Here is a 25267-nt window from a genome sequence, read left to right on the forward strand (position 1 = left end):
CAAATCGCTGCGTTTTTTTTGTTCGTGGAGAAAGACGCACGTTGGTCGTAAGTTTGTCTTGCAACCTGAAAAAAACGTAAGCGCCTGTAGAGTTTGTTTGACATGACAAAGAACCTCTGCGGCCAGTCTATGGCTCGAAAATCAGCACGTCACACACGCGCCCTCCGTGCGTTTCTTGCGTTTTTTGCACGTAGACTGGCCGTAGGAGCACGTACGGCCGGTTGTAACTGAAGGCATTAGGTAGCTACAGGGAAAAGATTTCTGTAATGTGCTGCCATCTAGTGGACAGAAGTGGCATGGAACTGTGATATGCAGAGAGAAAACAAAAAAGAGTCAATAATGTCTGGCTACCTATAATGTACCTGTTGAATGAGTCACCTTATGACATTATTGGATAATTTGCCCCTCCTGAGAAAATTTTCAGGACCCGCCACTGAGCAGAGGATATAAACAGCCAAGTTGCTCCAAGCTTCCACTACGCCATGTCATTGTGTACATCACTTCCGCAGGAGGCCCATCTGGTATTTTAATAAAAATTAATTTTTCTAGAACACTATTTGGTCTCCAAAAATGAATGTTTGACTGTTGAAATCTATGAATACTTTTACTTAACGTAAGTTTAAGAATAAATCCACTGGATGATCCCTTTAAATCTTATCATATCATGGTATACACCTAATTATGGCATTCCTTTAGAACAGGACTGGATCCCAGGTGTCCTTCTCCTGATCATCAGCCCTTTTCCAGCTGTTCAAGCTGAAACTGTAGTTTTATTTTGTTTTTTTGTACTGTATATTTGTGTATGAACAGAGAATCCTGACAATACCAGATCGGTGGTGTTTGTGGTTTTTCCCCGTACGCTAGTGCACATGTGGAGCTGCACATTAGTGAAGGCCTCACAGGAAACCAGTGTGTGGTGTGTGAGGCCTGAAGTGTGTGCAGTTCACGGGTGCAGATAGAGGGGGGGACGGGGGGGATTCGTCCCACCCAGATTTAAATTCACCTTGTTTGGTCCCCCCACTTATAGGGAGGAAAAATGTCTATGCTGTCTTTCTTTGCATAAGGCAAACCTCACGGAAAAATCAAAAGACTAATTACCATTCGGTTTATTGAGGCGCACAGCAGTACATACATAGTTGCAACTGCGCAGACTGCACAGGTTGCGAGCTCGAGCTTGGTTGCTATGGTTACCCACAAGAAGTTTGACAGGCATATCGGGGACAGCTCCTCCTAGTTCAGGACCCCAACATGGCATGATGAAGGGTGCCAAAAGGCAGAAAACGATTGCATCATTTAAAAAAAAAAAAACGACTGTAAGTAAACTGTGCCTTACTTTATCATATCACCTTGCAATTTTTTGATAGTCTGTTCAATGTAATGTCGTAGTGAAAGTAAAATCGTACGGAGTAGAGATGCCTTTCTGGTAGCCTCCTTCTTTCGGTGGTAGCCTGTAGATACAGTGCTCAGAAGGCAGTTTTAATGTTTAATCTGGCGTTCCCTGCCATAATTTCAGCGAGCATATTTTTTCATAAGGAAACTTTGCAAAGAGTTATTGACTGACTGCCGCTCACGCAAGACACAGGCATAGTTAGAAAGTCAGGATGCACTGGTTTACACTTTACACACACACACGTAGCCCAGCCTCTCGCTATGTTTAACAGTTGGAACTTAGCGGTTTTAAAACTAGTTTTGCAGTTTTGCAATTTCTGTGCGTGATGATAATGTGTAAACTTTGGATTTCCATAGGCTATGTTAAAATGTTATCATTGTCCTGGCCTGCAGGTAGTTCCTGGTGATGGCAGTGAGGGAGGTGAAATAACATGTATACACACTACCGTTCAAAAGTTTGGGGTCACCCAGACAATTTTGTGTTTTCCATGAAAAGTCACACTTTTATTTACCACCATAAGTTGTAAAATGAATAGAAAATATAGTCAAGACATTTTTCTGGCCATTTTGAGCATTTAATTGACCCCACAAATGTGATGCTCCAGAAACTCAATCTGCTCAAAGGAAGGTCAGTTTTATAGCTTCTCTAAAGAGCTCAACTGTTTTCAGCTGTGCTAACATGATTGTACAAGGGTTTTCCAATCATCCATTAGCCTTCTGAGGCAATGAGCAAACACATTGTACCATTAGAACACTGGAGTGATAGTTGCTGGAAATGGGCCTCTATACACCTATGTAGATATTGCACCAAAAACCAGACATTTGCAGCTACAATAGTCATTTACCACATTAGCAATGTATAGAGTGTATTTCTGATTAGTTTAAAGTGATCTTCATTGAAAAGAACAGTGCTTTTCTTTCAAAAATAAGGACATTTCAAAGTGACCCCAAACTTTTGAACGGTAGTGTGTGTGTGTGTGTGTGTGTATATATATATATATATATATATACACACACACAAAATGGAATCATTTGCTGACAGCTCAGTCCCCCCCAGTTCAAAAATCCTATCTGCGCCCCTGGTGCAGTTCCCAGTGTGTAGTGATGGAGAGAGACACGAGCGCTCCCTCTGGGATTTAAACTGATCTCTGTTTAATAAAGTTTTGTTTTGACACAGTGTTTGGATCTTGAGTTTATGAAGCATCTTTTATAAACCTGAGTTTGATTAATAGTCGTCATTTGGCCTTTAATGAAAATTGAAAGAGAAAAGTAGCCACACAGAAATGTTTGAGTGTTAATGTCCTTATAGGTAAACTCAACAGTATTTTATTATTTTAATTGATTACATCTGTTAGTTGTAAAGTACAAGAAACTACTACAAATGAGTTTTTAACATAAAAAAACAACTGACATTAAATCAGGCATCCAAGAGGAAATACAGCCCCAAGTCAGAAAAAGTTGACATAGTATGTTGAAAGTAAAACTGAAAATGATGTGTAAGTAATCTTTATAGGTGTAGATTCCAAAATATGCAAAATGAGCATTTATTCCATATTTTAAATGTTATTTTTTAAAGGGGTCTGAATATGTTAAATGCATTTCTTAAACAGAAAATGGTTAAAAATTTAAATATGTTCTGACACACAGTAGGGTGCGTTTCCACCAGCAGCACGACAGAAAGATGTGGTAGTTTGAGAAAGATTGATTATTTCTGAAGAAACCGATTTTGCAAAAAACATTTACATCTCAAATTCTGTTTATCACTATAACAAATCTCATAATAGTGCATACATTTAAAACAAATGCTTTCAAAGAGACTATTTTTTTCTAGAAACATCCTACATTGACATTTTTATCGTGGTGCTTGAAAGTTTGTGAAGCCTTTAGAATTTTCTGTATTTCTGCATAAATATGACCTAAAACATCAGATTTTCACACAAGTCCTAAACGTAGATAAAGAGAACCCAGTTAAGCAAATGAGACAAAAATATTATACTTGGTCATTTATTTATTGAGGAAAATGATCCAATATTACATATCTGTGAGTGGCAAACGTATGTGAACCTCTAGGATTAGCAGTTCATTTGAAGGTGAAATTAGAGTCAGGCGTTTTCAATCAACGGGATGACAATCAGGTGTGAGTGGGCACCCTGTTTTCACAAACTTTCAAGCACCACTGTATGTAATTTATTTAGAATTACTCTATAAAACAGAAGCACTTTGAAAATAATAATTCACTGATGCTACAGTTTCTGTACACAAAAGTGTCTTTGTATTTCAGGGAGAAATTCAATCTGACACTTCAGTTATAATTTTATTAAACATTTCAACTTTTACCAACATTTAATTTATTCATTGGATCACAAAACCTCACAGATGAGTTAGAACCCCATATCCAGACCCCAGCGTATAGAGGCTGAGTGAATGTGGTGTGGACTCTGTGGAGGAGCCTCATCGGGTCAGAGACGCTGTAGAAGGACAGAGTTCCTGCACTGTGATCCAAATACACTCCTATTCTGGAGAATAATGGACCTCGGAGATCAGTCTGAATGTTGTTGTGTCGGAAACAGACAGAGGAAGAAAAACACCACAGACTCCAGGACTGACTGTTGAATCCAAACGCACACTCCTTACCTGCTCCTTTCCTGCTGATCTCTTTATATGAGACTGATATTTCCACATCGCCCCTCCACTCCACCTCCCAGTAACAGCATCCACACACACTCTCCTTACACAACACCTGCCGCCAGGAATCAAATCTCTCTGGATGATTAGAGTATCTCTGTTCTGTCTCACTGCATGTCACCGCTCTGTTCTTCTCAGACAGAATGAGTTCAGGATTTACTGTGTTTGGATCCAGAGTCAGATAACAGAAATCTAAAACAATAAAATATCCACAGGTTAGATGTTAATCACAGGATTTATAAGAAGTGTGTGTGAGACACCTGTCTGTCTTGAGGATCTGAAGCACATATGAAGTAGAAGGGGGCGTGGCAGACAAAACCACGTGACCGATGACAAACGAAGCCTTGGTTGTGATCACTGAGCTTTATATAAAATCTGGAGCTCGTGGGCTCGTCAGAGTGAAGCCATCTGGACGCCATCTTACCGCTCACCTCGTGTGTATTTAGCTTGTTTGTTAAACTGTCGTATCTGATCAAATTTGCCCCAAGAAAATTCTCTCCTGACCCCTCCCCCCATTACCTCCTCTTCTTTTCTCAAATTCACCCCCGTTCCTTACATCTCTTTATAGTACTCCCCTTTGTGGGGATTTTTTCTTTTCCAGTCCAGTCTCCGATCAACTTTTTTTTTAATAGCTCTTTTACCACAATAATCATTTTTCCGGAGGTTATTTCAGTTTTTCTCTTATACAGTCAGGGGCAATTTCTCAGAGACAACAAGGGAAGCCAAGCTTCCCCTAAAATTCTCTCCCCAAACTGCGGCATCTACGACGTTGAATTCTCATTAAAACAATAACTTGCATAACATAATATATGCCCAAGATTGTATTTACGCTCATAACTATCCTGTAACTTATTTGAGTGATGTCTGACGAACTTGCAGTTCTCTACGAGAATCACCTTTGCTGCCAGGCTGTAACCAGCGTTGCCAGATACTGCTGATGTTTTCCAGCCAAAATATGTTCAAAACTCGCCAAAATCCACTTAAAACCTCCCAATCTGGCAACACTGGCTGTAACCTCTCTTATTTCAATGGGCTCTATGGCTGGCAGCCGGGTTTCCGTTGCAGTCTATGAGACGGCTCTGAACAGCCAATTTCGGCTAGTTGTTATTGGTTAAAATCGACAAAATCGTCACTTCCAGGGAAGCCGGGCTTCTCTGGGACTAAACTAGACAGTGGGAGGGACAAGAAGCCGGGCTGATGAAGGATTATTGGAGGTGGTGTTTGAAAGACATGAGGAGGGCGGGCTCTGTACTTCGGCGTCGGCGAGGAACACGGAAGCATGATCAGTCCCTAGCGGATGTCGAGAAAGTGTAGTCGTGTGCCAAAGTGCTGTCTGAATTTCTTTTCATATAAACGTTTCTTCTCATTGATGTCTCTGTACATTACTCTGTAAATAAATGTAAATATTACTCATTGTGCTCCGTTAACTTTCATCCATTCTATCAGTTTGATCATTCCTGAATTCACGCGTTTATTTCATTTGTAGTTCAATCTGGTTGTAGGCTAGCTTGAGCCTTATTGGGATCTGCAATGCTAGCTGCTAACAGAAATTGGTGAAGTCTCTGGAAAGCACAACCAGCTGGTATGACAGGGTCACAGACCATTTTCTGGAAAAGGAGCAGAGGGCAGAATTTGTGTATAAATAGTGTTCATGATATAATGTTCATGAATCTGAAGTGTGTATATTGTTCAGTAATGTTAAGAGAATGGTGGGCTCTGTGTTGTAGGTTATACCTGGGTATAAAGATCTTGCAGTCACGTGACCAGAAAGTACACAACCGCCATCTTTTCGGTCAAAAACACCGCTGAATACTGCTGCACTAGTGTACAGAATGGATCAGTTTCAACCGACGGACTACACAGCTCATTTTTCTAATGAACAGATAACTAGATATATGTCTAAAATAAACGATCTACAGATTAGTGACCCTTATGGCTTACCGGACGGAGTTTTCACGACCAGATTTTGAACTGCCAGCGGAATACCCGGACCTGTATAATTACCTCATTAACTTTCCCTCGCTGTTCAGTGGTGAAGCACTGCGTGCTTATAAATCTCTGGACAGTTATCTTTACAGAAATTCAGGATTTGTCAGTGACTCAGATGTGGCATCTTGTAAACAAGAATCCTCATTGGATGGGTAAGTCACTTAAGTATTGAGTATAGCACTGACCAGCCGATTATAGAATAGAATAAGGTAATTCCAAATCATCCGTCTTGTTTACATGGATCTGGCGTTGGAGAGGTAGAGGCTTGGCAGTGGAGGTTTGAGTGGCTGTTTTCTGAGCTTAGTCAACAGGCCGGCTCTGCCTGCAGCCTCACTTTTGCTCCCGGCACCGCCTCCTTCGCTTTGCTTCCAATAACAATCCACGGAGACCCCGCTGGTCTCGCTATCTCGTCCGGAATGTTTTATTTTTTTTCTCTCATCCGGAATGTTGTGCATGCGATGGAAATCACTACAAACCGTCATTTTCTGCTGGAAACCAATGTCCAGTAAGTCCATACGGTTGTAGTGGATATTGAAGTCCGGTACAGACGAACAACACGCAAAAATACACACAAAAAACGTGCACAGGTAGGGAGAGCTTGTAGCCGCAGCCGTTGTAGTAGAATTGTATATAGTAGGGTTTTCCAGAAGAAAAGGTAGAAGTAAAAGCAGAAGTAGAACCAGAAGTAGAAGTAGAAGGCGGAATATGGCGTTTGACCGACAAGATGGCGTCTGTCACAATCTGGATCGGCTGTGACGTCACATGCAAGTGCTCCATAATATTCAAGGTTCTGTGTGTTGCATAGCCTACCTGGTTATGGATTTCCAGACTGTGTTGCAGAAGATGTTCAAGGATGTGTTGCACAGCTGGGTGTTGTGTTAAAGACTCTGTGTTGCATATCAGGGTATGATGTTCAAGGCTCTTCGTTGAATAGCCAGTGATTTTTGGATGTTTGATATTTTTGATTAAGGATATGAGGCACTAGCCTAGCAAGCCAGACTATAACATGAAATGTACAAGCAAAAATACTTTCTGCCACTAGGTAGGGTTGTCTAGTTCACTATGCTAATGGGGCACACCTTTCTATGCTTTGATATCCGGCCTACAGGTTTTACAATGAATGCGTAAAATGGGCTTCCCCTGTTTTAAAAACCAGCAGCCACCACTGTATACAGTGTATCTTTCTCTTTCATATAGTTCTTCCTTCCTTTGTATTTATTATACCAACACAAAAGGCTGTACAATACTTCCTTTCTATTTAGGACAGCTGTTGAAACAGGATTATTTTTGTAGTGTATTGAGAATATACTAATTGAGTACATTGCCCTCTTGTGGAATTGGTAGAGTACATCCTGTCTGTCATGTGTGTTTCCGGTTGGTTACTGTCTGAGTAAAAGTCCGAGCCTGCACGCTAAGTCCGGTCTCTGTCTGACTTATTAAACCCACATCAATATATATTACAGTTTGACGATGAGGATGGGATATTAAAAGAAAGGAAAGCATCCCGGAAGATGAGAGACAAAGTTATAACTGGCAGATCACAAGAAAAGAAAATTGTGGCACCAACGTGAGTGGCTAACAAACGAGCTAACAAGCTAACGTTACTGCAACGGGACAGACTGCGGCAATGGCCCTTATTGGCAGTATTTCAAAGAGGGTAAGGAAGATTTTGAATCTTACCTCGAGAGACTGGAGCAGTGGATGGCCGCGAATACAGTGCCAGATGAAAAGAAAGTCAGCGTTTTCTTGTCACTAATTGGAGCGGATGCCTACAAACTTTTGAAAAGTTTACTCCTTCCAGATAAACCAAGTACGAAAAGTTATGCACAACTCACCAAAGCACTCAGTGACCATTACAAGCCCAAGTCACTTGTCATTATGGAGAGGTTTCGATTTTAGAAGAGAAATCAACAAGAGAGTGAATCAGTGAGTGACTTTATAGTAGCTCTGAAACAGCTGTCTACTAACTGATTTTGGAGCTCACCTCGATGATGCCCTCTGTGATAGGTTTGTGAGTGGACTGAGATCAGAGGCAATACAGAGGAAATTACTGGCAGAGACTAATGTAACTTTTAAAAGTGCATGTGACATGGCACTGTCCATGGAGATGGCTTCACACAACACTTTGGAATTTGCTGGGAAAATGAAAGAGAGTGCAACAGTTAATAAAGTGTTCAACCCAAGTAAAAAGACAGATGACAAGAGAAAAATCACGTGACACAAGCTACAGCAAAAGTACACCCTGGCAAAAGAGCAGCATGGATGACAAGCAGCAACAGCTACATCAGCCCTGCTACAGATGCGGAAGTAAGCATCCAGCTACTGTGTGCAGATTTAAACAAGAAAGATGTCACCATTGCACAAAAGTGGGACACATTGCATGCATGTGTAGGAATAAAGGGACACTGCATAAGACCCAGTATGTTGGACAGGAGGCTGAAACAAGCCCGGCAGAGGAGGATAATGAAAATTCATTTGGACTATACACAGTATACAAAGCTTCAGATGGTAACGATGGGTATGTGGTTGACATGAACATTGAAGGTCAGAACATACAGATGCAATTAGACACAGGAGCATGTGTGTCTCGTGTCAGAGATCACCTACAAGGGATCACTTGCCAATCTGCCCATGTACAGTAAAATACCGCTGTCTACTTTCTCCGGAGAACCCATCCCAGTGTTAGGGAAGGTGGTGGTGAATGTAGAATTGGGACAACAAGCAGCCAGCATACCACTGGTTATCGTGAAGGGCGACCGACCAGCACTACTGGGCAGAAATTGGCTCAAGGAATTTAGACTGAACTGGAAAGAAATACTCCAAGTCAAGGCAGCAGGAGACATTACTGATCCAGAAGTGGCAGTAATCCTACAGAGGCACAAGGGGGTATTTGAGGAAGGCCCCAGCACCATCCGTGAGTTTAAGGCCTCGATCAAGATAAGGCCAGAAGCACAGCCAATATTTAAGAAAGCAAATCCGGTGCCATATGCTCTAAGAGAGGCTGTGGAAAAAGAGCTGGATAGACTAGAAGCTATGGGAATTATATCAAAAACAGACAAAAATGAATGGGCTGCACCTATAGTGACTGTGCCGAAGGCGGACAAATCGATACGGATTTGTGGAAATTACAAAGTGAATATAAATCAGTGTGTGGAAGAGGAAACTTATCCATTGCCCAATACTGAAGATCTTTTTGCAACACTGGCTGGAGGCAAGTTGTTCACTAAGCTGGATTTATCACATGCCTATCAGCAGTTGGAGTTGGATAAGGACTCAGAAAAGTACCTTACAGTCAACACACATCAGGGGCTCTACACTTACCACCGGCTGGCATATGGAGTCTCAAGTGCCCTGTCCATCTTCCAGGCAGTGATGGATCAAATCCTACAAGGAATAGAACATGTGACCTGTTTCCTGGATGACATCTTAATAACAGCAGGTTCAAGAGAAGAACATCTGCATAAACTGGAGGAAGTGCTGAGTTGTCTGGAAAAGTACAATGTGAAGGTCAAGCAATCAAAATGTAAGTTCATGACAGACAAAGTGAATATTTGGGACACATTGTGGATAGTGAAGGGCTCCATCCCACAGAAGAGAAAGTGAAAGCTATTGTCAATGCACCTAGTCCCACCAATGTCACAGAGTTACGTTCCTTCCTGGGACTACTGAACTATTATGGCAGGTTTGTGAAAAATCTGCCCATGCAGCTGTGACCTTTGCATGATCTACTGAAATGGGAAAGTGTTTGGAAGTGGACATCAGACTGTGAGGCTGTGTTCGTGAGTGCAAAAGATCAACTACTTCAGAGCACCATAGTGGTTCATTATGACACTAGGAAGCCATTGAAACTAGCCTGTGATGCTTCGCCTTACGGTGTCGGTGCTGTCATCTCCCATGTGATGGAGAAGAAAAGCCCATAGCATTTGCATCGCGTACATTAACCGTGGCAGAAAGCAAATATGCTCAAATCGAGAAAGAAGCCCTCTCTATTATTTTTGGAGTGAAGAAGTTTCACAAATATCTCTATGGGAGGAAGTTTACTCTCATTACTGACCATAAACCCCTCTTGGCAATCCTTGGGCTGAAGTCAGCTATTCCCACACTAGCCGCTTTGAGAATGCAGCGGTGGGCGCTCATATTGATGGCTTATAACTATGAAAGAGTATTGCCAGTCTGCAGACAATGCAAATGCCCTCTCAAGGTTGCCAAGCAAAGTCAAGGACAACACTGCAGAAGAAGGGAAAAATCTTCTATTTCTCTATTATGGAGGATTTACCTGTGAAGGCCAGTGACGTCTCACAGTGCACAAACAAAGATCCTGTGCTTAGCCGAGTGAGGGGGCTCACTCTAAATGGATGGCCAAGTCATGCAAGGGAGGGGACACTTAAGCCATTCTTTATAAGAAGAGCTGAACTATCAGTGGAGCAAGGATGTGTTCTCTGGGGAATGAGAGTTATAGTCCCTCTGGCTCTCAGACTAAGGCCAAGTTTACATTAGACCGTATCTGTCTCGTTTTCTTCGCGGATGCACTGTCCGTTTACATGAAAACGCCTGGAAACGCCGGGAAACGGGAATCCGCCAGGGTCCACGTATTCAATCCAGATCGTGTCTGGTCCGGTGCTGTGTAAACATTGAGAATACGCGGATACGCTGTGCTGAGCTCTAGCTGGCGTCGTCATTGGACAACGTCACTGTGACATCCACCTTCCTGATTCGCTGGTGTTGGTCATGTGACGCGACTGCTGAAAAACGGCACGGACTTCCGCCTTGTATCACCTTTCATTAAAGAGTATAAAAGTATGAAAATACTGCAAATACTGATGCAAATACTGCCCATTGCGTAGTTATGATTGTCTTTAGGCTTGCCATCCTTCCACTTGCAAGTGGTAAGTGACGCGCATGCCCGATATGCACTGAGATCACACACACAGCGGCTCAGTCCCAAATCACTGCTCGTGCACTTCACTCGCACGCTCTGTGAGCTGCGCAGGGCCGGAGTGCGCACCCTCCAGAGGGCACTCGCTGTTCATGGCGGAGTGATTTGGAGTGCAGGATGCCTGCGGAGCCGAGCATATCCGTGTATTGGCGTTGCTGTGTGCACGCGAATCGTGTATTGGCGTTGCTGTGTGCACGCTAATTGTTTTAAAAACGTTAATCTGATGATCCGCTGATATGGTCTAATGTAAACCCCACCTAAAACTGCTACAGGATCTTCACAAGGGTCATCCTGGCATGTGCCGCATGAAAGCCTTAGCAAGAAGCTACATGTGGTGGCCCTGTCTGGATAAGGACATTGAAAAAGCTGTACAAGAGTGCAATGCATGTCAAACCGTGAGACAACTACTGGCAGCGGCCCCACTGCATTGTTGGAAATGGCCAACTCGGGTGTGGCAATGGATACACAGATTTTTGCAAGAAGGATAAACAGTATTTTTTAGTTCTTGTTGACAGTCACTCAAAATGGTTGGAGGTGGCACACATGACAACCAAAACATCAGCTACGACTATCAAAGTTCTGCGCAGCATTTTTGCATCGTATGGACTGCCTGAGGAAGTGGTTTCGGATAATGGGCCACAATTCACATCCAGCGAATTTAAGCAGTTTTTGAGAGGAAATGGCATCAAACAGACCTTGGTCCCAGCTTATCATCCCGCTTCTAATGGGGCAGCTGAAAGGCAGATGAGGACCCGGTTTAGTCTTCTGAAGCCAAGTCTCTCTGAAACTGTTGAGGAGAAACAACTAAAGTCAGAAGAAATACCATGACAAAGGAAGAACCAAGTTGAGAGAGTTGTCCGAGGGTGATCATGTGTGTGTGAGAAATTTTCGTGAGGGAAAGGGGACATGGATCACAGGAAAGGTTGTAAAATGACTCGGACCTGTTTCTTACCTGATAAACGATGGTGTGAGAGAGCATACAGTGCATGTTGATCACCTGTTACTCTCACATGAAGAAGTTGTGGATTGCAACACTTCAAGTGATGATACTCACCTGACACCAGATCTGGATTCACCACAACCAAGCAGCAGCATCCAGGAGGCAGACGTGGGGATTTCTACTCCAGTACCAGCTCGCTCTCTGGTGAAGCCTGCAACTCTCCCTGCAAGACTCAGCCCTGTAGCCTGCGCTCACTCTCCAGCCCAGTACAGGAATACTCCAGTGAAACCAGCAGAGCCAGTGGCTGTCTCAGCTGCCACCCAACAACCTGGATGTCACTATCCAGATCACTTGCGGGTTCCACCAAAAAGACTGAACTTGTAAAGAGCAAGGGAACTGTATCCTTTTGGGGTCAAGTGTTCTGATTATCGTGGTTGTTTCTGAATGGTTAATTATTAGTTAATAAGTTGAAGCTAGGGCGGCACAGTGGTGTAGTGGTTAGCGCTGTCGCCTCACAGCAAGAAGGTCCGGGTTCGAGCCCCGTGGCCGGCAAGGGCCTTTCTGTGTGGAGTTTGCATGTTCTCCCCGTGTCTGCGTGGGTTTCCTCCAGGTGCTCCGGTTTCTCCCACAGTCCAAAGACATGCAGGTTAGGTTAACTGGCGAATCTAAATTGACCATACCGTAGGTGTGAATGGTTGTCTGTGTCTATGTGTCAGCCCTGTGATGACCTGGCGACTTGTCCAAGGTGTACCCCGCCTTTCGCCCGTGGTCAGCGGGGATAGGCTCCAGCTTGCCTGCGACCCTGTAGAACAGGATAAAGCGGCTAGAGATAATGAGAAGTTGAAGCTAATTGTTCTGTCTATGAGGCTGCTGGAATAGGAAAAAATAATAAATAAAAAATGAGGCAACACAGTTTTAATTTGCAGAAGAAGACCCTTTAAGTTTGGGTGAAGCAAATGTTATGTTCACAGTAATCGTGCTGATTGCAGTATCTTGAGTTTTGGGGGTTAAAGTGGAGGAGGGTAGTCTCATCTCATCTCATTATCTCTAGCCGCTTTATCCTTCTACAGGGTCGCAGGCAAGCTGGAGCCTATCCCAGCTGACTATGGGCGAAAGGCGGGGTACACCCTGGACAAGTCGCCAGGTCATCACAGGGCTGACACATAGACACAGACAACCATTCACACTCACATTCACACCTACGGTCAATTTAGAGTCACCAGTTAACCTAACCTGCATGTCTTTGGACTGTGGGGGAAACCGGAGCACCCGGAGGAAACCCACGCGGACACGGGGAGAACATGCAAACTCCGCACAGAAAGGCCCTCGCTGGCCATGGGGCTCGAACCCAGGACCTTCTTGCTGTGAGGCGACAGCGCTAACCACTGGAGGAGGAGGGTAGTGTATTGAGAAAATACTAATAGAGTACACTGCCCTCTTGTGGAATTGGTAGAGTACGTCCTGTCTGTAATGTGTATTTCCGGTCGGTTAATGTCTGAGTAAAAGTCCGAGCCTGCACGCTAAGTCCGGTCTCTGTCTGACTTATTAAATCCACATCAATATATTTCAATTTTCTCATGTGATTTTCCATTTTCACTTCATTCTCAGTCATGTCTTAACAGTATTTATTGGTCACATTTATTGGTCACTGTCATTGTCATGCAGCTTGCAACCAATAATTACTGTTAAGACATGACTGTGAGAATGAAGTGAAAAAGGAAAATAACAGAAAATAATCCTGTTTCAACACAACCGTTCTAAACAGAAAAGTATCATACAGCTTTTGTATTGATATAATAAAGATATAATAAAAGAAAGAATATATTAAAGAAAAACACTGTATAAGAGAAAAACTGAAATAATCTCTAAAAATAATTATAGTAGTAAAAGAGCCGTTCAAAAAAAATCAGACTGAACTGGAAAAGAAAAAAATAAACAGTATCAGTGAAGGGAAGCGCTATAAAGATATGTAAGGAATGGGGGGTGAAGTTGAGAAAATAAGAGGAGGGAATGGAAGGAAAAAACTCAAGAGATACTTTTCTTGGGGCAAATTTGATCAGATACGACGGTTTAACACACAAACCAAATCCACGCGATGTGAGTGGTAAGATGGCGTCCAGATGGCTTCACTCGTCTCTACAGAGGGGAATGGGTTCGGAGCCCTCCAGGTTTTATAGAGAGCTCAGTGCATTCAACAGAGTTCACTAGCGACACCTACTGCTCAGAGAAATGTACAGCATTAATTTCTACATCACACCGGTGTTCTGCTGCTTTACATTATTATTTACACAATGTTCCATTTTGAAATAACTTATGTCATAAGGTTTTTATATCCCTTTTTGTTATTCAGTGCGTACTCTTATTTCTCTCTCACACACACACTTGACTCTCTGGAACAGTACTGATGAATCTTTAAAGAGTCTTAGCTTCAGCAATTTCAATCGTTCTATCAAAAGTACAATTATCGCTTCAGAGCAGCATTCCTTTCTCTTTTCCTCACACTGTCATTTCATTTTTTCACTTTTTTGTTTTATTCTACTTATTGAAATATTGTATTTTTTCCTTGTCTCTGTGCGACTAGCTTTCTTCTTTATAAAAGTAATCCATTATTTTTTCTGCCTTGTGAGATTAGCTTACTAGTTATTTCTAGGCAGCATTTTATCCTTCGTATGGATTAGATTTCTGTGTGTGATATAAATAAACTATTATTGATACACATTCTGTGTGTTGTAAGAAAGAAAGAAAGAAAGAAAGAAAGAAAGAAAGAAAGAAAGCCCATCAAGTGGGCGGTCCTCCTCTGAGTTGAACTGTGTGTGTGTGTGTGTGTGTGTGTGTGTGTGTGTGTGTGTGTGTGTGTGTGTGTGTTTTACACCTACACTGCAGAAAATCTTCTCTGCTCTTTGGTTTTGAGGGTAAAATCATGTGAACTGCTGCAGTTGTAGAGACACAGAGACAAAATGGAGACTGAAAAATGACACGAAAACAGTTTAAAGGATCATGAGGACAAGCATAAAAACTTTTCCCAGCTGAAGGTCTGACAATGTGTGTGTTTTTGCTTTCTGATGGATTTTATGGAGGAATTAAGGCCTCGGTTCTGATCTAATGTTCATCATATTTGTTATGTGTAAAGTTCAATAAGATTAGTTTGTGGATTTGTGATTAAGGTCCTGTTTATCTGGGAAATTTATTTGTAATTTGCACATGTATTTTCTGAGGCTAATACTAATGCTTTGTGATTTGATGCAGTTATGTTCCTGTTTGCTTTTTATTTCTGTGATATGAATTTTATGGCTCTCTTTACTGTGATACAGAACAAATGTTTGTTTGTTTACCTTGTGGATAGATTTTGTTGAATTCCTCCTCACAAATTTCCTCGACTCGTTTTTTCAGATCTGAGAGAGAGTTCCTCACTCCATCAAACGAGAGATGTTGATTGACAGTGAAGCTGGGTGAGTCGTCACATCCAGGAGAAACACAGAGAGACGGGAAACTCTACAGAGAGGAAACACAGAATAGAGAAGGAGAAAAGTGTAGGAGAGGAACGAATGAATCTCAGACTGAATCAGACCAAAGACACACTTGGGATCTCATACAGGAACATTTATTGTTGCTGTAATGAGCTTTTAGGAGGAAACTTTGTGAGGAACAGCGCCCTCTGTAGATCAGACAGTGAGTGTTACCTGGAGGAAGTGGATGTGATCGTGTGTGAGTGAAAGCTGCTCCAGCTCAGTGACTCTCCTCTGAAGATCAGCAATCTCCTGCTCCAGTTGCTTCAGGAGTCGTTCAGCTTGACTCAGTTCAGCTTTCTCCTGAGCTCTGATCAGCTCCGTCATCTCCGAGCGCTTTTTCTTCATGGATCTGATCATCTCAGTAAAGATCCTCTCACTGTCATCTACTGCTGCCTTTGAACGCTTCTGTTAAAACACACACACGTGTGGTGGTCAAATAGGAGACTCGATAAAATAAACACTCTGTATGTGTGTCTTAAGGAGAATCTCTCTACCCAAGTTGCCATTGTAGTTTTACACAACATAGAAGCAATTTTTTAAAAGAAATTGTGAATCTCCTGTGTTTCTCTGAAGGGAGGTTTTGGGTTTTTCTTCCTGTCAGAGTTCTCTTTTTCAGAAAAGTAGTATCTGCTCCTCATGTCATGCGACTTAAATGAGAAAATGTGTTTCCATTTCATTTTTGTGAAATACTGCTGATTGAATTATCTGAAAAACCACCTCACGCAAGTGTAAAAACTCTCTTTGCAACATTTGGGAGGATTTTGAAAATCCTGTATTTGATTCTGTCAGGTTCACCTGGGGTTGAACTTGGATATCTGGTGTAACAGGCCAGAGCTCTATAGACTGGTACCAAAATTCACAAAAAGTGCTTATTTAAGGAGTTAAAGGCATTTTTGAGACAAAGTCGGCAAAGTCTTATTTTGTCAATTTGGGTGTGCCGAATTCAAATCTGCAATATGCCGAGCTCTATCTGACCTCTGTTGACCTCTAGAGGTCATTGAACTTTGGGCCTGTAAACGTCTCAGCTGAACCCAGTTTCTCAGCTTTCTAAGGAATGAAATGTACTAAAATGATTAATGAAGTTAGCAAATGGCCTTGTTTGTTAAGTGTTTGGGTGCTGAATTCATTTTTCATGTGTAAAACGACATATGACCTCTGATAACCTCAAGGTCATTAAACTTGGCCTATAGGCCTATGCATTTAATGGCATTTTTAAACTGACTTTACTCCCCCAAAAAGAATATGAACAGACAAAAAACAAATAGAAAGGAACAAATACAACATTACATGCCAGTCCATGTACATGTGACTTACTTTTCACAATGAGAATGCCTAGGCGATCACCTTACATAACATTGCATTACATTTAGCGGTTATTGTTTATACAAAGCAACTGAAAAAAGGACAGACTCAGCAGCATACAAAATGTGGGGGCATACAGGGTATACAGGTTAATCAGGGTTAGTATATATGAGAGTTTTTTTCTTTGTTGTTTGTTTTTTGTAAAGGCTTTACCCCGTTTAAAACAAAAAACAAACAACAAAGAAAAAAACTCATATATACTAACCCTGATTAACCTGTATACTCTGTATGCCCACCCAATTTTTTACCTTGTGCAATACCAGAAAAATTCAGTTGAAATCAAGCCATTTGAGGCGAATTGGTCACCTCTGAAAAAACCTGCCATTTGGATTTCCCGGCAAACGTTGATTTTCGTGACATCACGTGCGGGACACCTCCTTCTGAATCCTACATCAGAGCTGGTTTGTTTATGAGAAAATGACCTGGTGGTTTTCTGCAAATTTCTTCAATGTTATCACGTAATTATTAACATGGTTAACAGATGTATCGTAGAAGGGTGTAGCAACACCAATCTTGATGGGATTAGTACTCACCCGGAAAAATTGGCTACATGCTACAGCATTATTTGCGGTGCTCACTTCACAAGGCCCGACAACTTTGAGAACTATTTGCAGTGGGAAATGGGCTTCGCGATGCAACTTGATCTGAAAAAAGACGCAGTTCCATCTGTCAGAATGCCCAAAGCAACACCATCTCCATCTGTGCCAGCGTCACCAAAGGAGCCAGCCATGTCCATCTCCCCTGACAGAAGGCGAAGTGCCGCATCCACTGAGGCCCTCGAAGCCAAGGACCAAGCAGAGCCGAGAAAAAGACCAAGAAAGTCAGCAATTCACAAGTTGATTGTTGCCAGGGTAAGAAATAATTCTGACGTCTCATTATATTCTTCATCCAAAGGTGAAGTAATATTGCGCTCAGGTGACAATTCCACATTTCAATGCAAAATTGCTAGCTGCTAAACTTGGTCTACACAGGCTGTGCACTGAAACCATGGAAGCTCTTGCAGCCCGCTGGCGGTTCTGCAGGTGTCACTGACTACGTTTACATGCACATCCAAATCGAGCTGCTGTCGGTAATCGAGCTGAAGGTCCCAGCAGGGTGCCAGAGAAATCCAATCCTACATGCACACAATGAAATCGGGCTATTGTGTGTGGTGCATTGTGCACCCGAGCCACAGGTGGCGCAACACGCCCCATCGTGTTGGTACACTTCCGGTTGTCGTCATGAAGAAGAGCTATTCAAGAGTGTAAACAAAGTTATCAGTTCCATCTTCTCCATTGCGCGTTTTTCTCCCGTCCATGAATTTTAATATATTCAACTCCTTAAGCTGAATGAGCATGAACTCTGTCTCCTCATTGCTCCAGAAGTGCACGTTTCTGCTTGCCTGTGGCAGTGGGGGCGTGGTCAAGCGCCGGTCTGTGACAGGAGGGCGGAGCCAGGGAAGGTGAGTGGCAGAATCACTTCACCTGACGGTAATTAACCTGTGTTTGTGTGTCTTCCCAGTAACCACGCCCTATTTAAGGAGGCAGAGGGAGAGCAGAGGGGACAGCTCATCCCGGGACTAGAACACAGCGCGCGCGCGTGTGTGTGTGTATGTGTTTTTCTCTCAAGAATAAAAGTAGGCTGTTAAACTGAAAAGTCTGACAATAAAAAGCCTATTAGTACCAGAAGCTTTGTCCTGCCGTCCTCTGTGCTCCACCCACACTTCAGAGAGCTCTACATCGCCATTTTCTCTTCTTCGTTTGTTCCTTCTGACCTCTTCTGCTGCTCGCTACTACTGTTGTCATGCCGACCGAGGGTGTTGTGTTTCCCGCTTGTGGTGTCGTCACTCGTCACTTCCGGAAGTAGCTCGACAACTAGCTCGATAGGGTATACATGCACAAAGTAGCTCGGCAGAAATCGCATAAACTAGGTTGTGTAGCTCGATTCCGAGAAATCAAGTTCGGTTCAATTTCAGCCGAATTAAGGTGTATACATGGCATTTTGAACTTCGATTTCAGTCGAGCAACGGCAGAAATTCGATTCTCTCTATGTGCATGTAAACGTAGTGACTGATTTCAGCAGGAAATCTGAGCAATGAAACAAAAGCTGAAGCACATGGGCTGAAAACATATTTTCAGTCATTTAATGCTGTCTTGCTCCTCACAATTTGGGTGAAGGTGCTGCAATGTATTGAGGACAGAAATATCATAAGCCAGTCCTCAGCCATCTCACTCGATGTCCAAGCATCCAATATTAAAGAGTTAGAGGGGGAGATTGCCTACATGCGTTCCTGTTGGGAAAATTTTCTGAAAGAGGCAACTGTTGTTGCCACATCCTTGGGCATCAGTGCCAACATTGAAATGAGGGTGAGAAAGAGGAAGCGCTTCTTTGATGAGGTAGAAGAGCAAGAGACCAAGGTGCAAAGTCCAGAGAACCTCTTCCGAGACAGGGTGTTTCATGCTACAATGGACAGCATAATGTCCCAATTACAAACAAGATTTTCATCAATGCAGCAGATATGTGGGGAATTCTGTGTCCTATGGAAATTCAGAGATATGCCAGAGGAGAGCATCAGTGAAGCATGCACAATGCTCTCTGAGAAATATAAGAGTGACCTGACAGAGTCCCTTGAGGACCAGATCCAGCACATTAAAAAGATATATAGCGCAACATTCCAAGAAAATCTTCAACCCCTGGATCTACTGAATGCCATACACAAAATGGGGCTACAGAGCATCTATGGGGACTTCTGCATCTTGTTGAGGATCTTCCTGTCCCTGCCTGTGACTGTGGCTGGAGGTGAGCGTGCCTTTAGTAAAATGAAGCTCATAAAGAACTACCTGCGCTCAAACATGTCACAGGAGAGGCTCAATGGGCTGGCTATGCTCTCTATAGAGCGTGAACTTGCAAAGAAGCTGGACTTCAATGACCTTATTGACGACTTTGCCACAGCAAAAGTCCAGCGCATTGCATTTCGCACCTGAATAGTTACAGACTAAGGAAATGTTCAAACTGTAAATATGTTGAAATGTTGAAATAAAATGGTTGACTGTTATAATGGGCTTGGAATACCTGTTATTTAAGGGTTTGAGTGAATGGAGACTGTGAAAAGAGGGGCTGGGTGTGGGTGGTTGCTGTGTGGCGATGTGCGTGCGCGCGTATGTGTGTGTGTGTGGGGGGGGGCACTCAGATTATTTGGGGGGGGGGGGCACTCAGATTATTTTGTCCCGGGCCCAGCCAAAGCTGTCAACGGCCCTGTAGCCACATAAACCAGACTCAGGTGAACACAATACATAGATAATTAGACCAAACAAAGACACTGAGGACCCCACATGGCCAAAAAAGGAACAGCAGTCATAAAGTCTTGACACGTTCCTTGTTTTTATTTCACTAGACCGGCGACTACAGTTATCGACAGTCCATAATTATTGACACCTTTTCAGATTTACCAATTTTAAAAAAGCAATTTTACAAAGGTGAGTTTCGTTTCCAACAGTTATTATCGGTTAATTAATCAACCGGAAGACCCCCCTCGCCCTTTGAGCTTGTCGTCTGATGACACAGCTCGTTATCTGAGATGGAATTTTTTTAGCACGATCAGTAAGTTGAGGAAAACCCAGACGCATCACAGGTAAGCATGATGGAAAGATCATGGGCAAGTTTTTACTGATCAAATTCACGGATATTTCATGATCTCCTTGTCGAAACCTACTTTGTTTCTTACTCTCATTTGAGAGTCACCATTTTGTATCTAAACGTGCATTTGAGAAGTCACGTGAGGTGTTAATAATACTGATCACTTTCACCGGTGTCCGCCATTATCGACACCCTGTGGAATTAAGTGACATTTGCAACTGTTATGGATCGATCTTTGTGTAACATTATTGAAGTAGATGAAGTACTTTTAAAAAAATTATAGTGCTGTGATTTATCATAAATTTTTTTCTGATTTATAACAGAATGGAATGTTTATAGAGTAGTTGGAATACAACTGCAATAAATAGAATTAGAGCAGAATTAAATTCCTAGCATATAAAAAATTATATGCTGGAAATATTCAGATTTTTCTATTCCATTCAGAATTGTTTTTTGTTTTTTTGTTTTTTGCAGTTTGTTGTAAATATCTACCACATATTACAATATCAGGAGACAGTTTATATTTTGGTTTGAGGAATGACACGTGACCTTTGACCTGGATTTTCATGTGGTTATAATGTCAATTGCCTGTTGACATTTATTGGTAAACTACAGAACTAGAAATTAATAAAAACAACAATTAATGATTAACAAAATGTGAAATGTGAAAATACTTAGAAAGTTGGTAGAAAGTAGAATAAAAAGATTTTCTGACAGGTTAAACATCAGTTCATTTGTTTTCGAACATTAGTATTACTTCCTCATTTAGTACGTAAGCACCGACATCCATATATTTATATAAAAGATATTTTGAACTGAATATAAGTCTATGTAAAACAAATTTTCAATAAAAACTATGCTTTGTTAACTTAATACCACATACTGATTATTTTTTAATAAATAATCATCTGGATGTCAATAATTGTGAAACAGTGGCAATAAGTGTGGAACGGTGTCACGTGATATGATACGCTAAGTAATTGGGAATCAACTCGTTTTTTTCTATTGGAAGTTTGAGCAATTATTCATGCACAATTTATATATTGAAAGTCTTTTCTACTTTTGCAACGGCCAAAAGATGGTTAAGGTGTCGATAATTGTAGCCGCCGCTATATTTAAGCAGGTTAATTGAAACACAGCTACTCTTCACTCCTCACCTTAATAGTGTCCACAGTCTGTTTCAGCTCCTGCACCTCCTTCTGCTTCTCCTGGATCCTCTGCTGGGATTTCATCTGCTCCTCCTTTAGCTCATCCTGAGAACAAATAAAATACATTTTAAATACATTTCATCATCTTATACATAATTATAGCCAAAAATTAAAAAGAGAAATTAAAAATACAAAAAAATTATCAATGAAAACATTTCAGTGAAAACTAGAAATATCGCCTCTAGAACTAACTAAAATTAAAAGACACCCAAAATGAAGTGACTTCTATCTTCATATTTTTGCAGCACTTATGATATTATAAGTTTAGTTTTCTGTGAAAATGTCAACTGATTGTTATTTCAATGTTATTTGTGTGACAGAAACATCAAGGTAGTTCAGCAATATTCTCTGTAGTGAAATTGTTCAAAAGGCAGCTGTGGCTTTAAATGGGATTCACAGACAGACTGATCTGAGAGCAGTGTGCATCATCACTGTTCCCTTTTATTTCTCAGTGAGTTTAGAGGGGGGAGACATGCACAGTGCACATCTGGACTCATGAGAGTTATTTATTTGTTCAGCAGTAAAATCCAGAGTCATAGTCAGGTTTACTTCTCTAAGGTGCAGTGTGTACATTCAAAACCACACCCAATTCCACCGGATTAAAGGAACCATCAGTGAACATCGGGATTGAACTTCATCAATCTCATCGATGTTCACATTAACGCCGAGTTTTGACCAAAATCTCTGCAGAAATTTGAACTTTCCAGAATCAGGATCATTCATCCCAAAGAAGTTTTCAGAAATGGACCAAAAATCCACTCACATTCAGAAAGATAAAGTTATACAATAAGGATTTTTCATTTATATAATTAAATGGGGTTATGTGGTTATTAAATGGGGTTATGAAACATGATATCCAGTTACAGAGCTTTAACACAGTCACGTGAGCACTTTAGCTGTAAAATGCTGGAAGAAGGTTGTTGGGTGTTGGCTGTTTAAAGCAGACTGACTGGTCTGACCTCTTTAACATTTCTTTACATATTACTGTTTGACTGGAAATAAAAATTTACTTCACAGAGAATGACAGTCAGAGAACTAATTAAATCCACTGAATCGAAATTAGATTAGAAATAGAATTTGTATAAAATGACTTGGAAAAGAAGAATGATGTCCAGTTCTCACCTGTTTTTCATTTCTTTCTGCTTTAGTTGAAACTGTATCATGACCTTTATGTTCATCCATCGTACACAAATAACAGATGAAGCTTTGGTCAGTACGACAGAAGATCTTGGTCAGTTTGTTGTGTTCAGAGCAGATCTTCTCTTGGAGCTCTGCACAGGCTTCAACTAACTTGTGCTTCTTAAAGGCAGGAGACTGATAGTGAGGTTTAAGATGATCTTCACAATAGGAGGCCTGACACACCAGACAGGAATTAGTGGCTTTGCGTTTTCTCCCAGTGCAGGAATCACACTCCACATCTCCAGGTCCAGCGTAACAGTGAGCAAGAGAAGCAGCTTGGAGTTCAGTCTTCTTCAGTTTCTCCATCATTTCAACCAGCATGTTGTTCCTGCGTAGAACAGGCCTTGGAGTGAAAGTCTCTCTGCACTGGGGGCAGCTGTAGACACCCTTCACATCCTCCAGATCCCAGAATCCATTAATACACACCTTACAGAAATTGTGCCCACAGTGAATAGTTACAGGATCCTTCAGAATATCCAGACACACTGGACAGATTAACTGATTCTGGTCTGAAATACCAACCTCTGCCATTTTTTTTTGTGCAGTCACACACTGAGAGCAATAAGAGACAGACAGAAGGAGAGGAGATTCTGAGAACTGTGCGAGTTTTGTTTTCTCTGAAACGAAATGAAATTAAATTCCTGGTTCTGTGTGTGTGTGTGTGTGTGTGTGTGTGAGAGAGAGAGAGAGAGAGAGAGAGAGACAGAGGGAGAGTAGGTGTGGCTTTACAGAGAGAAGGACCTGGGATTTAAAAATAAAGTGTAGCTGGAGAGAGATATTTTAGTGTAAAGGAGCATCTCTGTGATTTAAAGTCAGATTAAGTGAAATCTGATTTATTCGTTTTTGTTTCTGTGAATGTGGTTCATCATCACTGTCATGTAGGTATTCTGTTTGTTCTACTGACTCCTGTTATGCCTTTGGGGTAGTTCAGATTTTGGGAAAACCTTGCACTCTTACAGCTTTAAGGCTGCTGATGGTATGCCAATATCACATGCTTCTCTTGTTGCGGCTCTTTTGGAACCATGTTCCTTGCCAAAACAACTGTCCATCGTCAAAACCAAAGGATCATGGTTCTGGTGACTTATCTGAAGCCTATGGGAAATGCTTAGCAGACTGTCAGCAAGTGGGTAGCCAAAGAGGGCAAATCTTGCCCACATGTTTCCGAATCACCCATTTATTTGAGGTTTTCTCATTTCTCTTTGTCTCCTAACAGCCTCAACATAGCTTTTCGAGTTCCAAATTGTCTCCTTTTGAGGTAATTATGAGCCGACCATTCCCAACCCCATGGACCAAAGTTAACCCTGTTGTTTCATTTACAGGTAATCTGGATGTGATTGTTGGTGATTGTACTCAAGCTTTGATTGGGAAATTGAGTAGTGTATGTGGTGATGTCTCTGTGTCTCTCTCTTTGCCCAGAGAAAAGTCACCTTTTCACACACACATTGAGTAATTTTTGTATTAGCTTTCTCATGACAACCACTTATGACCCATTTGCTGGCACAACTTGTGAATGTCACTTATGGACCATATAGCTGTATCTGTATCTACCATATAGCTGACACTTCTCTAGCTGTACTTATTTAGCTGTATCTGCTTTTTATGTTGTTATTTGTAGATTTGTGGTCCTGTGATGTTTAATGTAGCACCATGGTCCTGGAGAAACATTTTAACTGTGTACTGTACCAACTGTTTATGATTGAAATGACAATAAAAAGCCTTGACCTTGGCAAGACCTCAAAATTAAAGACAAGGAAGGTCTAGTGTGATCAAGCATGCACCAGGTCCTTTCAGGATCTAACAGGGCATTGGTAGAGATATTTGTTTGGCATGCTTGCAACTGGTTTTGACTAGTTTCAGTTCAATTCTTGAAACTTATCTTTGCTTGCACATCTGCTCTCTGTTTTTCATCAGACTCTCCTGATCAGTAATTGCCCATCATCTACTGAAGCTACCATAGCACATGCAGATAACTCGGCTTCTTAAATCACATTGTCCAATTGTTTACACCACACTCTTGAATGTGGATGGACACACGGAGACACACACACACACACACACACACACACTCAGTCACTCATGCCAGGTTTGTCTTTCAATAAACTGAGAAACATCTCTGAACAGTTGTGTCTGTGTCAGTGCTGTTGCTCCCAGATCCATGAGGCAGAATCTTCTCGGCAGCAGAGGACTACATTTCTCAATCCTCATCTCATCTCGTCTAGTCTTCGTCCACTTATCTGGGGCTGGTTCGGACCAGTTAATAAGACAAGTTAAATTTTCTGACTGCCAATTTAAAAAAAAAAAGAGAGCTAGTATGGTATTTAGTCTGACTAATCCAAAAAAGAAGCTAAAGAGATGATGTTGTTGTTGTTGTTGTGCTTGGGGTTAGCATGGCAGGCTAGTGGTATTAGCCTGGCCCAGCTAGCTGTATGAGCAAGACAAGTGGCATTAGCAGCAT

General features: G+C 41.8%; 1 protein-coding gene across 2 annotated transcripts; it reads right to left on the bottom strand.

Annotated features, from left to right (window-relative positions):
• Nucleotides 1-2889: 2889 nt before the first annotated feature.
• LOC132864437 (tripartite motif-containing protein 16-like) lies at nt 2890-23480 on the bottom strand. 2 transcript variants are annotated; one of them, XM_060897852.1, is made up of 6 exons: nt 22756-23480; nt 21583-21678; nt 15620-15853; nt 15272-15431; nt 14816-14869; nt 2890-4266 (listed from the first exon to the last, which is right to left on the bottom strand). In XM_060897852.1, the coding sequence occupies exons 1-6, from the start codon at nt 23341-23343 to the stop codon at nt 3716-3718; spliced, it is 1683 nt and encodes a 560-aa protein (XP_060753835.1). In that variant the 5' UTR covers nt 23344-23480; the 3' UTR covers nt 2890-3715. The 2 variants fall into 2 exon arrangements, with proteins under 2 accessions (XP_060753835.1, XP_060753836.1); XM_060897853.1 differs by lacking the exon at nt 14816-14869.
• Between the last annotated feature and the right edge of the window lie 1787 nt (nt 23481-25267).

This window comes from Neoarius graeffei, chromosome 17, assembly GCF_027579695.1.
Source record: "Neoarius graeffei isolate fNeoGra1 chromosome 17, fNeoGra1.pri, whole genome shotgun sequence".
Lineage (NCBI taxonomy): Eukaryota > Metazoa > Chordata > Actinopteri > Siluriformes > Ariidae > Neoarius > Neoarius graeffei.